The sequence below is a fragment of the Prinia subflava genome, chromosome 1 (assembly GCF_021018805.1).
Source record: "Prinia subflava isolate CZ2003 ecotype Zambia chromosome 1, Cam_Psub_1.2, whole genome shotgun sequence".
NCBI classification, from domain to species: domain Eukaryota; kingdom Metazoa; phylum Chordata; class Aves; order Passeriformes; family Cisticolidae; genus Prinia; species Prinia subflava.
Genome location: NC_086247.1, coordinates 153,210,967 through 153,231,235, shown reverse-complemented (window position 1 = coordinate 153,231,235; position 20,269 = coordinate 153,210,967). Strand labels below are relative to the sequence as shown.

At 61.5% G+C, this 20,269-nt stretch overlaps 2 protein-coding genes across 10 annotated transcripts in view; one reads left to right on the top strand and one right to left on the bottom strand.

Moving 5' to 3' along the window:
• Positions 1–7,130, top strand: part of DHX30 (DExH-box helicase 30) — a 32,240-nt gene extending 25,110 nt beyond the window's left edge. For all 3 annotated transcript variants that reach the window (XM_063418051.1, XM_063418037.1, XM_063418043.1), the window contains 10 exons: positions 309–413; positions 1,394–1,569; positions 2,764–2,970; positions 3,281–3,362; positions 3,864–4,057; positions 4,127–4,286; positions 4,502–4,659; positions 5,132–5,235; positions 5,393–5,532; positions 6,804–7,130. In XM_063418051.1, coding sequence (XP_063274121.1) covers positions 309–413; positions 1,394–1,569; positions 2,764–2,970; positions 3,281–3,362; positions 3,864–4,057; positions 4,127–4,286; positions 4,502–4,659; positions 5,132–5,235; positions 5,393–5,532; positions 6,804–7,039 — 1,562 coding nt within the window. In that variant the 3' untranslated portion in view covers positions 7,040–7,130. The remainder of the gene's footprint in view (positions 1–308; positions 414–1,393; positions 1,570–2,763; positions 2,971–3,280; positions 3,363–3,863; positions 4,058–4,126; positions 4,287–4,501; positions 4,660–5,131; positions 5,236–5,392; positions 5,533–6,803) is intronic.
• Positions 7,131–12,160: 5,030 nt separating this feature from the next.
• Positions 12,161–20,269, bottom strand: part of MAP4 (microtubule associated protein 4) — a 153,434-nt gene continuing 145,325 nt past the window's right edge. For 6 of the 7 annotated variants that reach the window (XM_063417969.1, XM_063418013.1, XM_063418022.1 and 3 more), the window contains 4 exons: positions 18,768–18,849; positions 16,391–16,503; positions 14,023–14,200; positions 12,161–13,864 (listed from right to left, as the gene is read on the bottom strand). In XM_063417969.1, coding sequence (XP_063274039.1) covers positions 13,857–13,864; positions 14,023–14,200; positions 16,391–16,503; positions 18,768–18,849 — 381 coding nt within the window. In that variant the 3' untranslated portion in view covers positions 12,161–13,856. The remainder of the gene's footprint in view (positions 13,865–14,022; positions 14,201–16,390; positions 16,504–18,767; positions 18,850–20,269) is intronic. The other variant, XM_063417996.1, reaches the window with a different exon arrangement.

Sequence of the window (20,269 nt, the reverse complement as noted above, 5' to 3'; positions counted from 1 at the left end):
CAGTGCCCTCCCTGGGCAGCTTTTCCAGGACTTGTCTGTGCTCCAGCACTGGCAGCCTTGTGCTGCACAGTTACCTTTTGTATTGGAGCCCCATCCCTGTCAAACACCCTTGCCTGGAAGGTGAAGTGTTGGGAAGAAGGCAGGGCTCTAAGGTGACTTCCAAGAGATTTAAGTGTCCCAAAGCTCATGGGTAGTCACTGTCAAACTCCAGGTAGCCTGGTTGCTCTCTGCCCTGGAAACATGTCTCCAGCTGGGGAAAAGCACTTGTGTTTGGAGGCTGTGTGTTCTTAACTCGCAGTGTGTTGCAGGTGGGATCCTGTGCTTCCTCCCTGGCTGGCAGGAGATCAAAGGGGTGCAGCAGCGGCTGCTGGAGATGCTGGGCTCGCAGAACAGCCGCTACCTCGTCTTGCCAGGTGAGAGGGCAGGGCCAGCCCCTTCTTCCCAGGATTCGGGAGAATCTGGGACAGTTGGCTTCATGTGCCCCTTCAGCTTTGCTCTGGCACAGAGCTGGTGAGCTTTGATGTCCCAGCTGTGTAATGGTATGTGGTAAGTGTGAGTAACTCCTCCTAGCAGAGGCTGAGTAACTCCTGTGTGTGATCAAAGAGAGTGGCTTTCCATTCGCCTCCAGCAGTTTGGAATTGGGCAAGGGGAAGGCAGCTCAGTTCTGCACTGCTGCAGCTGCACGCTGAGCCTGCACAGAAGAGATCTCAGGACCTGTTCCGTGGGATGCACGTGGACTCCAGGGCTCAGCTTTGATCAGGGAATTTAACATTCCTTGCCCCAGGAGGAAATCTACTACAAAAGCCAGTTTCGCTCTGCACAGCTCTTAAGGGTTTTGGCAATTTCTGTTTGTTTTTTAGCAGCTCTGCCTGTTCAGTGTCAAACCAGGCCAGGCTGGAGCAGAGCTTTGAGCAGCTGGGCTGTTAATAAGTGCAGGTGTAGTTTGGTGGAAAGTGCCTGCTCTGCTGTGCTGGGAATTCCTGCACGGTGCTGAGCTGTGGATACAGGACACACAGGGGCCTTGCTGAGAACAAATCTGACAGAGTGGGCTGATGGGGCACTGAGAATTCCCCTTCCCCTGCCCCTTTTGAGGAGGGGCAGCTGCAGGACTGGACTGTGGGAGGGAGTGGGATTTCTGCCAGGGCTGTTCCTGGAGTGCCACCAGGCTCTGGGACAGGAGGTGAGCAGAGCTCCCGCTGCTGCTGAGCCACAGGTTGAACTGAAATGAGGCCTTCCCAAATGACTTGTGGAAAGTTTTTCCTGGGGTCTGGCTGGCAGGAAGCTGCTGGCTGTTGTCACTGGCAGCTGGTGTCCCCACTTCTGCCCCCCGTCTCCAGAGGTGACAGTACAAGGGGCTCAGCTGGGCGGGTCTGACTGTGGTTTGATTCCCCAGTGCACTCCAACATCCCCATGATGGACCAGCAGAACATCTTCCAGAGGCCCCCGCCGGGCGTCAGGAAGATCGTGCTGGCCACCAACATCGCGGAGACCTCCATCACCATCAACGACATCGTGCACGTGGTGGACAGCGGCACGCACAAGGAGGAGCGCTACGACCTCAAGACCAAGGTACTGCTGCCCTGCTGCCTCTGGCTGCTCTGGGACTCTGCACGGAGGGCTGTGCTCAGAGGAACCTTGGGAGTGCTGTTAATGGCATGATGGAGCTGATTCCCATTTGGCCACAGGGCCACAGATGTTGTTTGGGGAGAGTGTTTGACTCCTCATCAGTGTTTGCTGTGTCCAAGCTCTAGGCCAGCCTCCCCATCAAATTCTGGGTTTTTCAAACAAATGGAAGGCAAATCCTACTCCCTTCCCAACTCTGTTTCACCATAGAACTGGTAGCTTTTCTGTTTGCTTTTAGCCTTTTTCTATGATTTTATCAAAAACCTCTTGCTGGCCCCAGCAGGGCAGCCTGACCTGTTGTTTCCATCCTGCTGTTGTTTCCAGCTCTCCTGGCCCAGTCCCTGTTCCTCAGCTTTCTGAGGGGGGTCAGCTGCCCCAGGCCCATTTCTGGCAGTGCTGGGCCCTGAGCCTGGGCAGGCTCTTGTTTGTACACCTTGGCAACAAAGTGAAGGCAACTGTGCTGCTGCTGCTGTTGGGAAAAGGAATTCTGGCAGCATCCCCCTGCCCCTGTCCTGGAAGATCATCTCCCAGGGCCCAGTTTTATGGCAGTTCAGATGCAGTCCCCGAGGCAGGGCTGGGATGAGGAGCCCCGGGATGAGGAGCCCCGGGATGAGGAGCCCCGGGATGAGGAGCCCTGGATGAGGTGTCCAGCAGGTGGCATCTGGGTCCCATCCACACATCCCCGGAGCTGCTGCTGGACAGAGTCCGGCACTGCAAGAGGAGGAGAGCGGGAAAGGCTTCCCCGCCCCTTGGGACCGTGCATCAGTCAGGAGAGTTCTCTTGGCTGGCTAGGAGGATGGCAAAGGGAGGAACTTTGGATAAGGGCCTGGAGTGACAGGACAAGAGGGAAGGGCTTCCCACTGCCAGAGGGCAGGGTCGGATGAGATACTGGGAAGGAATTCTTGGCTGTGAGGGTAGGGAGGACTGGAATGGATTTTCCAGAGCAGCTGTGGCTGCCCCTGGATCCCTGGCAGTGCCCCAGGCCAGGCTGGACAGGGCTTGGAGCAGCCTGGGACAGTGGGAGGTGTCCCTGCCATGGCAGGGGAGGAATGGGCTGGGCTTTGAGGTCTCTGGAGCCCAAAGCAGCCTGGGGCTGGAGCAGGCGGAGCCGTGGGGCGCTGACCCCGCCCTGTCCCGCAGGTGTCCTGCCTGGAGACCGTGTGGGTGTCCAAGTCCAACGTGGTGCAGCGGCGCGGGCGCGCCGGGCGCTGCCAGTCGGGCTTTGCCTACCACCTGTTCCCGCGCAGCCGCCTGGACAAGATGCCCACGTACCAGGTGCCCGAGATCCTGCGCACGCCCCTGGAGAACCTGGTGGTGCAGGCCAAGATCCACATGCCAGAGAAAACGGTGAGCACTCACTGGCTGCGGGCACGGGGCGGGGTTTGTGGAGCCCTGCAGGAGCAGGAACAGCCCAGAGTGCTGATTGCTTGAGCTCTTGCTTTGCTAAATGTGCTGCTGTCCAGGGAGGTTCAGACAGGCAGTGTGTTCATCCCTGAGGTTACAGAGTGTGTCTGGAAGCTTGAGGGAATGGAAAGGGCTGAGCTCACATCCCTGGAGTCAAACAGAGAATTGTGCAGTCTGGGTTCCCGAGGGCCCTCACACCTGTATGGGAACCAGGCTCACTTTCTGCCTTTTCCCTTCCCCTGCTGCATTGCAGGCAGTTGAATTTCTCTCCAAGGCTCTGGACAGCCCTGACATCAAAGCTGTGGATGAAGCCGTGATCTTGCTGCAGGAGATTGGTGAGTTAATTCTGTGTCCTGGAAACATGATTGCTATCTCAGCATGGGAAGTGGGAGTTGGCACAGGCTGCTGTGGGGCAGACTGGGCAGGACTGTCCCTGGATGGGGATAGCAGTTGGAAGTGACTTCCCCAAACCACATGGCCTGTGCTGTTTAATTTCCAACACTGCTTTGCTTAAAAATTGGGGATAACTTTACATGGTCAAAAAAAAAAAAAAAAGGGAAGCAAACAGAAAGAAGGGAACTGGTGATCTGGAGTTCAGAGATGGGTGACAGGAAGGAAGGGAAGGGGTGATCTGGAGTGCAGGGCTGGGCCTTGTTGATGGTGCTGTGGCTGAGACTAAGCTCAGTTAGATCTGAGGGGTTCTGGGTTCTGGCCCCTGTCCGTGTCCCCTCCTCTGCTGGAGGCCACCCCAGCTCTTCCAGCCCCAGCAGTTCGCACATCCCCGTTCTGGCCATGCTGGGGGCTGATGGATGTGCCCGTGGGTGCCTCTCCCGCAGGAGTGCTGGACCAGCGGGAAGCCCTGACCACGCTGGGCAAGCGCCTGGCACAGATCTCCACGGACCCTCGGCTGGCCAAGGCCATCGTGCTGGCCTCCATCTACCGCTGCCTGCACCCGCTGCTGGTCATCGTGTCGTGCCTGACGCGCGACCCCTTCAGCAGCAGCCTGCAGAACCGCGCCGAGGTGGACAAGGTGAGCGGCCCCCGGCACGGGGGGAGCGGGGCGGGGGCGGCCCGAGGCTCACGGGTGTCCCTGCCCCAGGCCAAGGCCGTGCTGAGCCGGGAGAGCGGCAGTGACCACCTGGCCTTCGTGCGGGCGGTGGCGGGCTGGGAGGAGGTGCTGCGGCGCAGGGACAGCCGTGCCAGGGACAACTACCTGCAGGACTACTACCTGTACGGGCCCAGCCTGCGCTTCATCAACGGTGAGTGCGGGCCCTCCTGCCCCTCCCTGGCCCCAGGGGCTGCTGCACAGCCAGGGGCGTGGGGCACAAATGGGCCCTGCTGGGCCCGGGACCGTGGGACCAGGCAGGGCCTGCCTTTGGCACAGGACAGGGCTGGTGCTGCCCTGCTGAGGTGACTCATTCCATGGGGAAAGGAGAGGATGAATCTCATCCCTGGGGCTGTCTCCTCCCTCCAGGCCTTGTCAAGCAGTTCTCTGAGAACCTCTACGAAGCCTTCCTGGTGTCGTCCCCATCCGACTGTACCATGCCCTCGTCCGTGTGTAACCAGTACAGCGAGGAGGAGGAGCTGGTCAAGGGCGTCCTCATGGCTGGGCTCTACCCCAACCTCATCCAGGTACTGGCACTGCCACTGCTCTCTGGGGATGGCTGTCACAGCAGGTGGCACTGGGAAGTGCTGAGGTGCCTGAGAAGCTTCTGCTCTCTTGGGAGTGAGTGTCCAAGCAGGCATCCTGCCCTGGGCTCCGGGCTGTGTTCCAGTGCTGTCCCTGATCCCCACTCATGAGCAGTGGCCACCCCAGCTCATGTGGGTCCATGCTTAGGTTCTCATCACTTGGTTTGGGAGCCACTGAAGGGACAGTTTTCTCCTGTTTGCTGCCTGAGGTGGCATCTGCCACCAGCTGTCTGTGGTGGCACTGAGTGTCTGTGGTGGCACTGGGTGACTGCCAGGTGTGGTCACCCCAGGAACACCCTCCACTAACCCGTGGGGCTCCTGGGAGTGGAGGGACATCGCCCCTGCCCCTGTCCGAGGGTGGCTGTGGCTGCCAGGGCTGCTGGTGCAGGTGTGTGACCGTCCCCTCCCGTGGCAGGTGAGACAGGGCAAGGTGACGCGCCAGGGGAAGTTCAAGCCCAACAGTTACGCGTACCGGACCAAGGCCGGCACCGTGCTGCTGCACAAGTCCACCATCAACAGGTGGGTGATGAGGGGTCCCGTGGGGCAGGGGGGTCCCGTGGGGCGGGGGGGTCCCGTGGGGCAGGGGGTCCCGTGGGGCAGGGGGGTCCCGTGGGGCAGGGGGTCCCGTGGGGCAGGGTCCCGTGGGGCCGGCCGGGCTGACGGGGCTGTCCTGCAGGGAGGCCTCCAAGCTCTACAGCCGCTGGCTCACCTACTTCATGGCCGTCAAGAGCAACGGCGGCGTCTTCGTGCGCGACTCGTCGCAGGTGCACCCGCTGGCCGTGCTGCTCATGACCGACACCGACATCCACGTGCGAGGTCAGTGCCCCGGGCAGCCCCTGCTTCCCACGAGCTGTTCCCAGCTGCTGCCCTGCAGGGAGACAAAGCCAGCCCCGGCAGGCTGAGCCTTAGGGCTGTGCCTGATCATCCCGAGGGAGGGAGCTGAGCTCGCAGGGTCCCACTTGTCCCTGGGGATGTGTCCCTTCAGCCTGTGGGGTTTTGGCAGTGCTGCAGTCAGCCTCTAGCCCGTGAGCTCAGTGGGGCTATGCCCTCAGCCACCCCCTGTGGGAAACCGGGAGGATCCCAGTGCGTGCCCAGAGCTGCCTGGCTTTTGTGGGAGCTGTCGGCCCAGCTGAGTGCCCGGAGCGGGCTGGAAGGGCTGTGGGGAGGAGCTGGCCCGGGCAGTGCAGGAGCCCTGGGCAGTGCAGGAGCCCCGGGCAGTGCAGGAGTGAGCCCCGGGCAGTGCAGGGTCCCCGGGCAGTGCAGGAGTGAGCCCCGGGCAATGCAGGAGTGAGCCCCAGGCAGTGCAGGAGTGAGCCCCGGGCAATGCAGGAGTGAGCCCCGGGCAGTGCAGGAGTGAGCCCCGGGCAGTGCAGGAGTGAGCCCCGGGCAGTGCAGGAGTGAGCCCCGGGCAGTGCAGGAGTGAGCCCTGGGCAGTGCAGGAGTGAGCCCTGGGCAGTGCAGGAGTGAGCCCCGGGCAGTGCAGGAGCCCCGGGCAGTGCAGGAGTGAGCCCCGGGCAGTGCAGGAGTGAGCCCCGGGCAGTGCAGGAGTGAGCCCTGGGCAGTGCAGGAGTGAGCCCCGGGCAGTGCAGGAGTGAGCCCCGGGCAGTGCAGGAGTGAGCCCCGGGCAGTGCAGGAGTGAGCCCCGGGCAGTGCAGGAGCCCTGGGCAGTGCAGGAGTGAGCCCCGGGCAGTGCAGGAGCCCTGGGCAGTGCAGGAGTGAGCCCCGGGCAGTGCAGGAGCCCTGGGCAGTGCAGGAGTGAGCCCCGGGCAGTGCAGGAGCCTCGGGCAGTGCAGGAGTGAGCCCCGGGCAGTGCAGGAGCCTCGGGCAGTGCAGGAGTGAGCCCCGGGCAGTGCAGGAGTGAGCCCCGGGCAGTGCAGGAGTGAGCCCCGGGCAGTGCAGGAGCCCCGGGCAGTGCAGGAGTGAGCCCCGGGCAGTGCAGGAGTGAGCCCCGGGCAGTGCAGGAGTGAGCCCTGGGCAGTGCAGGGTCCCTGGGCAGTGCAGGAGTGAGCCCTGGGCAGTGCAGGGTCCCCGGGCAGTGCAGGAGCCCCGGCAGCCCCGCTCCCCCTCACGGCCTCTCCCTCCCCAAGATGACGGCTGGCGAGCGACCGTGTCCCTGACGGACAGCGACCTGCTGGTGCTGGAGGGGGACTCCTACACCATCCGCCTGCTGCGCGACTTCCGCGTGTCCCTCTCCAAGATGGTGGAGACGTGCCTGTGCTACGAGATGGCCGCGATCCCCGGGGACCTGCACCACCAGCACAGCCAACTGCTCGACATCCTGGTGGATCTGCTCAAGGGCCCTCCCGGCAGCTTCGGCTCGTAGGCGGAGCCGCAGCCTCGTGTGGGGACTTGTAATTTGTATAAAGATGTTCACAAATGTTTATTTAAATAAAGTTCTATTTATCCCTTGTGAAGTCATCTCTCTCCATCCTAGAAGATTAATGTTGTCTGAATCTCCTGCTGTCGGCTCCATGCATGGTCACCGTGTGGAAGAGCAGCGCAGTCCCGCCGGGAATGGACTGGGAGCGCCGACGGCCCCTGGAGCCCCGTGGACGCCCGCTCGCCTCCCCCGCCCGCGGCCGCGCCCGTCCCCAGCGGAACCGGCACACGGCACCCGGCACCCGGCACCCGGCACAGGCTGCTGAGCGGAACCGGCACACGGCACCCGGCACAGGCTGCTGAGGGGAACCAGCACACAGCACCCGGCACAGGCTGCCGAGCGGAACCGGCACACGGCACCCGGCACCCGGCACAGGCTGCCGAGGGGAACCGGCACACGGCACCCGGCACAGGCTGCCGAGCGGAACCGGCACCGGCTGCTGCTGCGGGCCCGCCCCTGCCCCTCCCCACGGCCCACCTGGAGCGCCCCGGGCCGGAGGAGGACGGACGTCCCGGCTGTGCCAGGATCGTGGATCCAGCAGCTCCGGCAGGGAGGGCATCGCTCGTCGCGGTCTCTCCACGTGGAGGAAGCCCCGAGAGCACGGGATGGAGAGGAGGAATTCCACGTGGGATCCCGGGGGCCCTGCCAGCCCCGGCGCAGTCGTGGCGTCTGAGTGTGAGATGTGACTCGTCCTTCCCGACCTGCCTGTACTCCTCGTCCTCTTGCGTTGTTCCTATGATTTTTTTTTGAACTCCTGTTCTCCCCACGTGGAGGAGGCCGGATCCCTGTCCCTTGTGCAACACAGGACGTGATTGTAGCTGCCAGGCTGCCTGTGAGCGCTGCTCCTGCGGGAAGCCAGGAGCAGAGGCACAAAATCCTTTGTTTTCTATGAACAGGGACCATATTTCTGTGGAAGGAGGATTGCAACAGGCACAGCACTCACTGAGGAATCTGGAGTTTAATCCCAGCTTTGCCTTGGATTCTCTGTCCGAAGAAGACAGTGACCTACCTCACAGGGCTGTTGTGAGGGTCGGGGTTTGTAACGGAGCCCTCGGGCCCAGGGCTGTGCCCCCGGGCCGGGCTCCCTTCTTTTTATTCCCATTTCTTACGCTCTTTGTACCTGCAGCCGGGAATGGGAGCGAGGCCGTTTCCAGGCACTGGGGCTCCTGCCCCGGGGCCCCCTTTGGTTCTCCCAGTTCTGCCATTTACGTTACTGCTCATGGGCTCTCGGGCTCTGTGGCTGTGCCAGCACAAGGCCCGGGGGGGCCCTTGGAGTCCTGCAGCCTGGGCTCACTCCAAACTGCTCATCTTCATTTCACTTGCTTGAGGTTGTCACTATTATTTGACCAGTGTTTGTTTCTTTTGGCCTGTATAATGGGCAGTATGGTTTTCCCTTCCAGCAGGTTTAAAAAAAAAAAGAAAAAAAAAGACAAAAAAAAAAAAGACTAAGCTATTGTCTAAATGGTTCCGAACTAGTGTGATATTGGGATACTTCCGTGGCTGTTATGTGATACTGGATCTTTTTACAACATAGATTAAAGACAATAAAAAGGGATAGAGTAGGAACTGCCTCTCTCCTCTTCATTCTTTTTTACTATTTCTTTTTTCTGCAAAGTTTGGAATTTTGTGCTTTTTCCTGGGTAGGGAAGAGCAGCACCAGCAGCTTCTCTGCTGGGAGAGGTGCAGAGCTGCCCTGGGGCTGTGGGGCCATGCTGGGCCCCCACAGCGACCCCGGGCACCCCGAGGGGACAGGGCTGTGGGCACGGGGCTGGCACGGAGGGAGGGCTGCTGGGGGAGAGGGGGGAGAGGTGTCCTGGTGGAACCGGCCCGGGGTGTCCCAGCACCCAGAGCTGCCCAGAGCTGCCCAGCCCAGCGTGTCCCAGTGCCCAGAGCTGCCCAGCCCAGCGTGTCCCAGTGCCCAGAGCTGCCCAGAGTTCTCCAGAGCTGCCCAGCCCGGGGTGTCCCAGCACTGCCTGGCCCCTGCGTCTGGGGGACTGAGGCTGCCTGGAGCTGGGGCTGTTTCCACAGCAGCGCTCGAGGAGGGGCAGAGGAGCAGCTGCTCCAGGCACAGCGACCTGGAACTTGGGCTCCAGTCCTGTTTGGGGTCTCAGGTCAGGTCCAGCCAGGGTGGGAAACCTTTGTGTGTGGCACCTCCTGGGAGGTGCTGGTACCCTCTGGCTGTGCCAGCTGTGCCACGGGCACCGAGGCTCCCGCAGGGGCCTGTGTCAGCCCAAAGCCCCCTCCCCTCTGAGCCAAGCTTGAGGAGCAAAGCCAGGGATGGGAATTCTCCTGTGGCTGAAATCAGAGACACCCAGATTCCTCCAGCCCCTTCTCCACAGCACCACATCAGGACTGTGCTGCCGCCCCTGCCCGGCCCCTCCCGCCCCACAGAGCCACAGCAGCCCGAGGAGGAACATCTAGAAGCTTTATTTCAACCCTTTACAATAGTAAGAATCACAACATCAAGTCAGGAAATGTTGCTAAGGAGACGACGCTCTTACAGCCCCCGGGGAGGGGAGACACAAAGGCAGAAGCACCCGCGGGGTTCCCCGGCCCCAGAGCTGCTGCCTCACACCCAGCGCTGACCTCCCCTCCCCAGCCCTCGCCTCCCCCTCCTCGGGCACCCCCTGCAGAAGAATCCTATGACACAAAATAAGAATAACACGTCACATTTAGAGAACACGTCACACGCTGCTCACGCCTCACAACGGCCCGGTGAGGTAAAATTGAATCCCCCCCACCTTTGCAGATGGGGAAACTGAGGCAGAGAGGTTGAGTGGCTTCCCGAGACCACGGAGGGGGCCAAGAGCCGGGATCACCCTCCGGGGTGCCGCACCCGCGCCCTCCCCGGCCCCGGCCCGCGGTCACTCCTCGCTCCTGACTCGGTGCTCTGCGCTACGGGACCGCGGGAGCTGCGGGCGCTGCCGGGGCTGCGCTGGGACAGGGCCGGTGGAGCCTCGAGCGTGATCTCGGCCGGCGGGACCTGTTCGAGGAGGGCGGAAGGCGAACGCTGCCTGGGCAGGGAGGAGGGAGAGCCGCAGCCCCTCTGGCCCTTTCCACGCTGCTGCCGCCCGCAGCCTCCTCCGCGCACCCGCCGGCTCCGCGGCCGCTCGGCCTTGGGGTCCCTTCTCCCGAGCCTGGAGCCCCCGGGGCAGCCCCGACACCCCGAGGATGCCACCGACACCAAGCTCCAAGAAAACTAGAAATTCTGCCTAAACACAAACACGCGAGGGTCCCGGGCCCCTCTCTCACCGACACTACGCGGGGACAACGCGAGGGGCAGCGTACAAATCTACATTCAGTTTGCGGCCGGGAGCCGAGCCGGAGCCACGCGCAAACTCGGTCACTCGAGTGTTGTTTAACAGCATGAAAAGCCCAAAGGAACTGTACATGCCACTGATACGCCGGGAGGCGCCGGGCTCCGGCCCGGAGGAGCCCCAGCCCCGCTGCTTCCCCACCACCCCCGGGGCAGCTCAGCCCCCCCAGCACCGCCCGCCTCTCCCCGAGCTCCGCCAAGGCCTTTGCCGAGCGCCCGGCCCCGCTCAGCCCGCCCAGCCCGGAGCCCCCGGCGCCAGCCCGGGACAGGAACGTGTACATTCAACTTTATCTCATTCAGAGCACAGCTCCTCTTCCCCCGGGTTTCTGCCTCCGGCCTCGGCGGAGCCACGGCGCCCGCAGCCCCTCCCAGCAGCGTTCCAGGTGTCGGCACTGCCCAGCCCATCCCACCTCTCTAGACAGGGAACCAAAGTCATTCCCAGCGCACACGGCTCCTTCCCAGCCTAGCAATATGTACAGCTGCTTCCTCAAAATAAAATTAAAAAAGAAATCCGTATTAAAACTGAAGCTGTCCTAGAAACACCACGGCAAACTAGTGTATCTGGATTTAGTTCGTCAGCTAAACACAGGCACGACAAGTGTCAGAGAAGTGGCACAGAAGCACAGGCCGGGGGCTCGGCTGGGTTTGGGCAGGGACAGCCTGGGCACCGCAGCCGGCGCTGCCGCCCGGGGCCGCCCGGGAGATCGGGAAATCCCAGGAAAGCGGTGCAGGGGGAAGGTGACGGCGCTGTCCCTTTGCAGCGGGGCAGGGCTGGTTTGCTTTTTGCAATCTCAGAAGATAAAGTGCAATGTTGCCACCTGCCTTCCTCCTGCAGCCCCTGAACCGGGACCCGGATGCCTCCCTGTGCCCGGGGCCTCACCTGGGCACCCCGGGAATCTCATCCTGGGGCACCCAGAGAATCTCATCCCGGGGCACCCAAGGAATCTCATCCTGGGGTATCCCGGGAATCTCATCCCGGGGTACCCCGGGTCACCACAGGCCTGGGGTGCCCCAGCAAGAGGAACGCGACATCTCAGCCTCCACCTCCTCTTTGGCTGCCCACGAATGTCTCCGGCTGCTGCCATCGGCACAAACTCCGCTCCCAGCGCCCCTGCCCGGCCCGTGAGCCTGGAGCTCGGCTCCAGCCCGTGCCGAGGCCACCCTGGCTGCTCACAGCCCGGGAACCAGGAGGCTCCAGGCCGGGAACCAGGCTCCAGGCTCACCGTCCTGCCAAGGCGCTCACCCTGCTCCTCTCCTCTCCTTCAATTTTTCCCTCAATTCAAGTGTTGGAAAAAACTCAACAAACCAAAGCCAAGGCTGCCAAGCTGAAGCTGGTGTGTAGAATTTAGCAGTAAAGAAAGAAGGAAGCGTCACGGGAGGGCAGTGATATATACCGGGATCCGGGGAACGAGAGGGGCTCCGGGGAGCGGGGCCGGTCCGGCTGCCCCTCCCAGCCAGGGCCGGGTGGCCGTGGCGGCTCCGGGGCACGCCGGGGACACACGGGGACACACAGGGACACACAGGGAGCGCAGGGAGCGCGGGCAGGGCCGCCTTCCCCGGCGGGATCACAGGGATGTGGAGGGGTGGGGAGGAGGAGGAGGAGCAGGAGGAAGAGGAAGGGAAGCACTGGGAGGTCTCTGGGTATATATAACCGCCCCTTTCAGGTGCAAATCTGCATCGCTCGTTTAAATTTGTATTCAGATGAAAAAGCACTTATGAAACTACCAGACGACTTTGATGCAAACTAGTACATTTTAATGCCATTTTATTAGAAACCATGCAAACTTTAATATAAAAAATACAAGTGCAATAAGAATCTTGTGTGTAAATACAGATTCCGAGTTATCGTGTCGTTGTCGGCTTCCCAAAGAAATACTCCCACAAGCACGAGAAGCTGCAGGCTTCCCTCTGTCCCCTCCTGGAGCAGCCCCCCTTAGCACACGCCTGGTTCAGTTCTCTTTGATCCCAGTGTTTTGTTATTCTGCCCTTTTTGTTTGCTTTAAATTAGTTTGACCCAAGAACACTTTTCTTTTAATTTATTTACATTTCGTTTCTTTAGTGTCATTTGAAACGAGGAGCTCCAAGAGTGGCTGAATCTCCTTCCTGTCCCAGCTGCAGCTCCCTGGCACCGCCCTGCCCCGCCGAGGGCCCGGGCTGGGCCCGGGATGAGCGCTGCCCTCCCTGCCCCGCTGCCTCCGGCGCTGCTCACCCCGGCACCGCTCGGGTCCCGCATCCATCCCCTAAAACCGCGCACCCCACACTCCCCACACACCCCACGGACCTGCTGCAGCCTCGGAACCCCCGGCCTGCGCCCTCCTGCCCCGCCACGGCCGCCTCCTGCTCCCTCAGCCCCTGGAAAATCGGGAGAAGTCCCAGGGCTCGGCCGTGCCGGTAATAAATAATCCACCTTTGCAGAAGGCGCCCCGGGGAGGGCTCGCGAGCATCAATTAACACATCTCGAGCATCAATTAACACACCTCGAGGTCAACACAGGCTCCACCTGAGCTCTCACAGCAAGTTTGCCCTTTACACATTCCTGTGCCTTTCGTTCCAGACATGGCTTAATCCCATGAACTCGCTCCATCGTTTTAAAATATTAAAAAGAAAACCCAAAAACCCAAACAACAACAAAGAAGTTACAACGGCTGGATATGTCAGTAAGAAGCCAGCACGGCAGCAGCGGTTAAATGTCCCTACTCTCCTAGGGGTCGGAAAAGAAGGAAAGAGAAAAGGAAACTTAGCACGGGTTCGAACACGATAAATCATCAACACTTCGTCACAAAGAATAAAAGGTTCAAGTCAACAGTTAAAACAGCCTAACGAGTGTGGAGGGGATTTATCAGCATCCCACAGGCGGCAGAAACTGAAGCGGCGAGGAGGGAAGGGGTTAAAAAAAGAGACAGAAAGAAAGATCACAGCTTATCCCTGTTAACTCGGCCCGGCCCGGGCTCTGCTCTGCCCCGCCCGGCACGGCCCCGACGCGACACCGCCGCTCCAGAGCCCCCCAGGCCGGCGGGACGGGCGAGGGCAGCCCCTGCCCGGCCCCGAGGGACCCCAGCCCGGGCGGAGGGGCCCGGCCCGCGGAACATCGTCCCCTTCCCACCTAGAGGCAGAGCCGGGTTAAGAGAGCCAAGCTGGGTCCGGGGCGGAGCGGGGCCGGGGGTCACAAGCCTTGCTGGGAGGGCGCGGCCGGCGGCGGTGGCGGTGGCGGGGGGCCCGGGCTGGCGCTGGTGCTACGCCGGGGGCAGGTGCTGCTGGAAGGGGTGGGGGGGTTTGGAGACGACGATTTCCGCTCCGTGGTCTGTCCGAGCCTTGGCCTTCGCACGGAACGTCAGCTTGTGAGACTCAATCTGCAGCGACACAAGGGCAGGGGACAAGGGGACACGGGGAGAGGAGGAGACAAGGGACAGGAGGGGAATGGAAGACGATACCATAATGTCATCATTAGATGCCTGGAAGATAAAAGGCAATTTTCTGAATTAAAAGAAAGGCACGACAACCCTGCAGACGTCGCTACCGGCGGTCGGGGGCTGCGGTGGCAGCGACGCCGCCGTGCCCGGGGTGCCGGGCTCCCTCCCCCCGGCTCCGGGCGGGGCCCGCCGGCACTTACTTGTTTCTTGGATGTGAGTGTCGAGGCTCTGCATTTCCCTTTGGTCGGCGGTGCCGAGGGCGGCCAGGGCCGGCCCCACGCCGTTCTCCCGCGGCGCGGGGCCCGCGGGCGGCGCGCCCGGCCCCGGCCCCGCTCCGTTCGGCGGCGGGAGCTGCGCCGGCTCCGCGCCGCCCTCCGCCTACAATGACAATGACAAGCGTGGGCACGGGTCAGTGGCGGGGCTGCGCAGGGGCGGCAGGGCAGGGCAGCGGCGGTCTCCGCTCCTGGACAGCGAATCCTGCCCGGCCCTGCGGGGTCTCACAGGCCCCGGGGCTCCTCCGAGCGCCCTCGGGGCCCGGAGCTCAGCCCTGCTCGCAGGCTCACAGCTGGGACAGCCCGGAACGGCTGCCACAGGGCCAGGGAATGCCAAGGATAAATCCCAGTGTTCCGGGGCCCAGGGCTGGCCTGGGGTCACTGCTGTGACACTGCATCATGACCTGGGGACACCCAGAGCAGCTGAGGCTGCCCTGGTCCCTGGCAGTGCCCCAGGCCAGGTTTGGAGCACCTGGGGCAGTGGGAGGTGTCCCTGCCCTGGCAGGGTGGGATGGGATCATCCCAAGGTCCCTTCCATCCCAAAGCGCTCCAGATTCCCTTTCTGACCCGCTGGGTCCCAGCCCAGGAAGGCCAGGCTGGCACAAGGAGCCCTTTTCCCTCAGGCTGGGCCATGAACCAGGACTGTGACTGCAGAGGATCCCTTCCTGGCCTGATCTCCCTGCAGGGCTGCTCGTCCCACCTGGAGCCAGCACCTTTGGGTGGCCCTGGAGGGGAGCTGGGCCCTCCTGCCCTTGGAGAGGAGCTGCTGCCCTGGGGGATCACAGGAGAGACACCGGGACAGCAGCACTGCCAGGCAGTGTCACCACAGCCAGCCCAGAGAGGGGGACACTCCAAAATCAGCTAAATCTGAGCAGGTGAGATCCTGGAACCTGGGTGTAAGCACCAGTCACCTGCAAACAGCACCAGTGCAGGGACCAGGCGCTCCAGGCCACTGGAATTCTGTTACAGAAAGTTCCAGACCCCTCCCAAAGCAGCAGCAGCTTCTCCAGCTCCCTGAAGCTTTCCCCGAGCCATGCCTTGCCAGGATGGAGTTTCCAGACAGGGCTGGAGACAGGAGAATCCCGAGCATGGCCTCTGCCCTTGCGGTGCCAGCAATGACTGAGCACAGGCTCCATCTGCTCAGGACCCTGCTGCCCCTCAGGACAGGCACTGCAGCTACACACAACAACTCTGAGCCCTTCCTCCACACACAGAGCCTCAAACCAAGCAAGGCTGGGGCAGCCAGGGGATCCCAGGGCCTGCAGGGGTTTCTCCTGTGCCTGCCTGTCCAGCTCTGAGGCTGCTCCAAGAGAAGTTTTCTCTGCTTCCAGAGCCAACAGCCCATTCACAAACAGCATCCTCTCACACCTCACATTTGGATAGGGACTCTTCCTGAGGGCCTGGAGTGACAGGACACGGGGAATGGCCTTAGGTTGAGGGAGAGCAGGGTTAGATGGATTTTGGGCAGGAGTTGTTCCATGGGAGGGTGGGCAGACCCTGGCACAGGGTGCCCAGAGCAGCTGTGGCTGCCCCTGGATCCCTGGAAGTGTCCCAGGCCAGGCTGGACAGGGCTGGGAGCAGCCTGGGACAGTGGAAGCTGTCCCTGCCATGGCAGGAGGTGGCACTGCATGATCCTGGAAGTCCCTTCCAAAGACTCCCTGGGGTTGTGCCAGGCCCACACATCCCTCAGGGAGGGACTGTCCCCTCCCTGAGCACAGATGTCCCATGCTGCAGCCAGACCTGGAACACGCAGAGCTGAGGCTGGGGACAGTTTGTGTTCCCGTGGGAGAAGGGATGGATCACAGCCATGAGAGCTGGGCTCTGTTCTCATCCTCACACAAACAGGGCTGAAGGACTGGGCTGCATGGATCCCTTCCAGCTCAGGGTACCCCATGATTCTGGAAATGCTCCCCAGACTGCTGGGTGCCCTCTCCCAGCACAGAGCACGTGGATCTCAGCAGCTTCCACGGGGGTGAAGGCCTCTGGCAGCCCTTCTGCTGGGCTCAGCTTGGAGTGATCCCTGCTCCCAGGTTCCCACAGGCAGGACGGAGATGGGCAGTGCCAGCCCTCGGGAATGCCCAGCAGGGTCGGGCACCCCGAGGTGATCCAGCTCTCTCCTTTCCAGCCATCCTCACCCTGGGCTCCAGCCTCACTCCCGGGGAGCCCAGCAGAGGCCCCAGGAGCTGGAAGGAGGCTGGCACAGGCTGTGGTGCAGGAGCTGCACTTCAGGAACAGCAGGAGAAGGACAAGAACTGATCCAAGCCATTCCCTGGCCGTGCCAGCTCCCTGCACTCACCTTGACGGCCCCTCCGGCCGGCGCGTGTCCCACGTTGTCCAGAGATCCCACTTTGGCCTGGGCCTTCTCCTTGAAGTTCAGCTTCTGGTTCTCGATTTTGACATCTCCTCCCCCTGCAGGGACACAGAGCAGAGCTGAGTTTGGGGCAGCCCCAGCAGTCCCACCCAGGTGTTCCCACCCAGCCCTGCCCCAGAGCCACTGGGGACCCTCTGGAGAGGGACAGGACAAGTTCCACCGTCACCAGCTCAGCCTCTCCCCAGAGGTTTCAAACTGGAAGACCAAAATTGGTGATTTCCAGCTGTGCCAGCAAACAGGGCCCTGGGGAATGCTGCCCATCCAGACAGGCTGGAGAGCTCCTGAGGCTGCCTCCTCAGAGGTGTGAGGTGTGACACGTCACCCCCCACAGCCCTCTCCGGTGCCATTCCAAGGCTGACTGCAGGCTCCCATTCCTGTCCCTGCCCAGGCCTCTGCAGCTCAGCCATCTGTGCGTTCAGCAGTGCCAGGACACCTCCTGCTGCTGCTCTGTGTCACTCCCTCCTGCCCTCCTCATCCCCTCCCCTGCTCCTGGGATCCCCGGGCACCCCTGCCCCTGGGACAGCCCCTCCCTGGCACACACCCGACCTGCAGGAACACTGCACGCTCAGGAGAAGGCGGAGGTCAGAAAAAGAGCTGCAGAATTTTAGCAAGATTTTTTTCCAGAATGGAATAGATTCCAGAATACTGCAGTACTCACAAATCACAGAATACAGAATCTTGGAATGGGCTGGGTTAGGAGGGACTTTAAGGATCACCCAGTGTCACCCCTGCTGTGGCAGGGACACCTTCCACTGTCCCAGGCTGCTCCAAGCCCCATCCAACCTGGCCTTGAACACTTCCAGGGATCCAGGGGCAGCCACAGCTGCTCTGGGCACCCTGTGCCAGGGCCTGCCCACCCTGCCAGGGAATAATTCCATCCCCAAATCTCATCTCTCCCTGCCCTCTGGCAGTGGGAAGCCATTCTCCTTGTCCTGGCACTCCAGGCCTTTGGAAGTCATCTCTCCCCATCTTTCTTGGTTCCCTTCAGGTCCTGGAAGGCCACAATGAGCTCACCCCAAAACCTTCTCTTCTCCAGGCTGAACAATCCTGACTCTTAGCCTTTCCTCACAGGGGAAATGTTCCATTCCTCTGATCACAGTGGTGCCTCCTTTACTGACAAACCAGGCTGTGCACAAACCCACAGATTGGAATCCTGGATCTTAAGGATGATTCCAACCCCCCTGCATGGACAGGGCCACCTTTCCCTGGCTGCAGCTTCTCCAAAGCCCAGCTGAAGCCTTGCTAAGCACAGCTTTGCCTCCCAGTGACATCATTACCCCTCAGCCCCCTCTGCAAGCCTGGCATGGCACACGGTGGAAGGCAGCAGATCCTGTCCAGCAGGGCCAGCTGAACCCTCAGGGAGGCGCTGGCAGGGTGGCAGCGCTTTCAGGCGGCCTGGACAAGGGCAGGATTGTCACTCCCAGCTCGTTATTTCCGAGCACTGAGCTCGCAGAGGTCGCGGCCGTGGCAGCGCGTTCCCAGCGCCCGGAGCCACCGCGGCGAGGGGCTCCTGCAGGAGGGGAGCTGCTGGAACCCGGCAGCCTGGGGGGCTGCAGGGCGCTCCCAGAGGGGACAAAGAGCAGCCTGTGGCGCCTGTCCCCAGCCCTGGGCACTCAACTCTGTCCCTGGGGCGCGGGCCGTGCCGGCGGCAGCGTGCCCGCCTGGAGGAGCGTCCCCGGGCACCGAGGCCAGCCAAGGTCACTGGAGTGAGCATCCCCCAGGCCTCCAGCCCCAGGACCTTGGACTGGGGAGAAACCCCGAGATTCCCAGGAACTGAGGCAGAGTGACTGCTGTGTTCCCAGCGGGGAGCAGAATTCCCACACACTCATCCCAGGAAATTCATCAAAGGGCCACAAGGGTTTCATGTGAGGCAGGAGCTGCCGTGGACTCCAGGCTAGAAGGACCCTTGTATGTGCTCTGAAGAACTGCAGGGAATTTCCTTTATCCTTCCATGTTCCATGAACATCTTGGGATGTCCTGAGTGCCCCAAAGGCCTCTGTGAGCATGGATGAAGCTCCCTGGAATGATCATGGAAGCATCCATGTTTCCCTTCTCAAATGAGCAGGAAAAGCAGAAACGAGTCAAAGCTGTAGATTATCTTCACAGGCAAGAGGACATCCCACATCTCCTAATCCCCCTCTCTGCCCATGAAACCACCAGGAATTGTGGAAGAAGCATTTTTAGGAATTTCCAGAAGCACTGGGGACACCTCTGAAAGCAACAAACCCCTTAAACTATTGCAGTCCCAATCCAGGACTGTGTTTAAGGGACAAAACTTACAGACAAATGCTACAATTCCTACCTGGCTTATGCTTGATATTTGCTTTAGATCCACACTTGGAGGACACTTTGGAAAGGTCGACTTTCTTGTTCTGGATCTGCACCTGGAGAGACAAAAAGCAGCAGCTGAGCACGGAGAAACCTCTGCAGACTGTGGAGGCCAAAGGGCACCTCAAGCACCACGCTGTGCTTTGGGAGCCTGTGCCCCTGCTCTCCCACGTTATTCCTCTGCAGATTCCCAGCAATCCTTCCTGGGCATTCCGGCAGCCCCGGGGTCACTCTGAGCCAGGGGGGTGACAGTGAGGGACAGAGCTGAGACCAGGGAGCAGGACAGGGACAGAACCAGCAGTGGGGCTGGCTCAGGGCACAGCCATGGGATACAGAAGCCCTGGGAACAGGGACAATAAAAGCCAACCCTGCTGCCATGGTGCCCACACAGCTCCTACCCAGCCTGGGGACACAGCCACGGCCTGGGCAGTGCCAGGTCACCAGGCCTGGGGTCACCCCAGAGCCCCTGCTGCAGGGCCAGGGCTGTGCCACCAGCTCCAGCCCCTGCTCTCCACCCTCCTGTCCAGCCTGGAGAGGAGAAGGCTCCAGGGAGAGCTCAGAGCCCCTGGCAGGGCCTGAAGGGGCTCCAGGAGAGCTGCAGAGGGACTGGGGACAAGGGCTGGAGGGACAGGACACAGGGAATGGCTCCCAGTGCCAGAGGGCAGGGCTGGGTGGGAGATTGGGAAGGGATTCCTGGCTGGGAGGGTGGGGAGGGGCTGGGCTGGGATTCCCAGAGCAGCTGTGGCTGTCCCTGGATCCCTGGCAATGCCCCAGGCCAGGCTGGACAGGGCTTGGAGCAGCCTGGGACAGTGGGAGGTGCCCCTGCCATGGCAGGGGTGGCACTGGGTGATCCTTAAGGTCCCTCCACTCAAAGCAGTCTGGAATTCTCTGAGGGATTGTGGTGTCCAGATGGAATGCACTGCTCCGGGAACCCAGCCCTCTCAGAGACCACGGCCAGTGGTGAGAGCAGCCACCAGCTGGAACCTGCAGGCTCACGAGTTCTGCTCTTCTTGTCATATTCAAAAGGAAGTCCAAGGATTTCCTTTTGAATATGACAAAAATTCCTTGACCCACCAACTGCTCTGGGAGTTTACTGAGCATCCTCAGGATTCCTAATTTGCCAAAACTCTTCCTAGGGAAGCAGGGATGCCCCTGCTCCGTGTGCACAGGGGGCAGTGCCAGGAAGCTGCCAGGGGGAGCAGGGCAGCAGCTGAGCCCAGCCCCACAGCCCCAGCTCAGTGACGCCCTCAAAAGGCCAATCACAGACCCTGACTCGGTTTTCTCAGGGGCTGTGAGTAAAGTTGCTACAGCTTTAATCACCAGTCCTTGCTTGCTCAGAACTGAGACTGAATTTATTTCACAGAATGCACTTGGAAATCCTGCTGTTTGTTACCAGCTGTGACTGCTGACCTGAGACCCAACTGTCCCACGCTGGAAGGGTCTGTCTGTGGGACTGGAGCTGTGAACAGGAGCTGG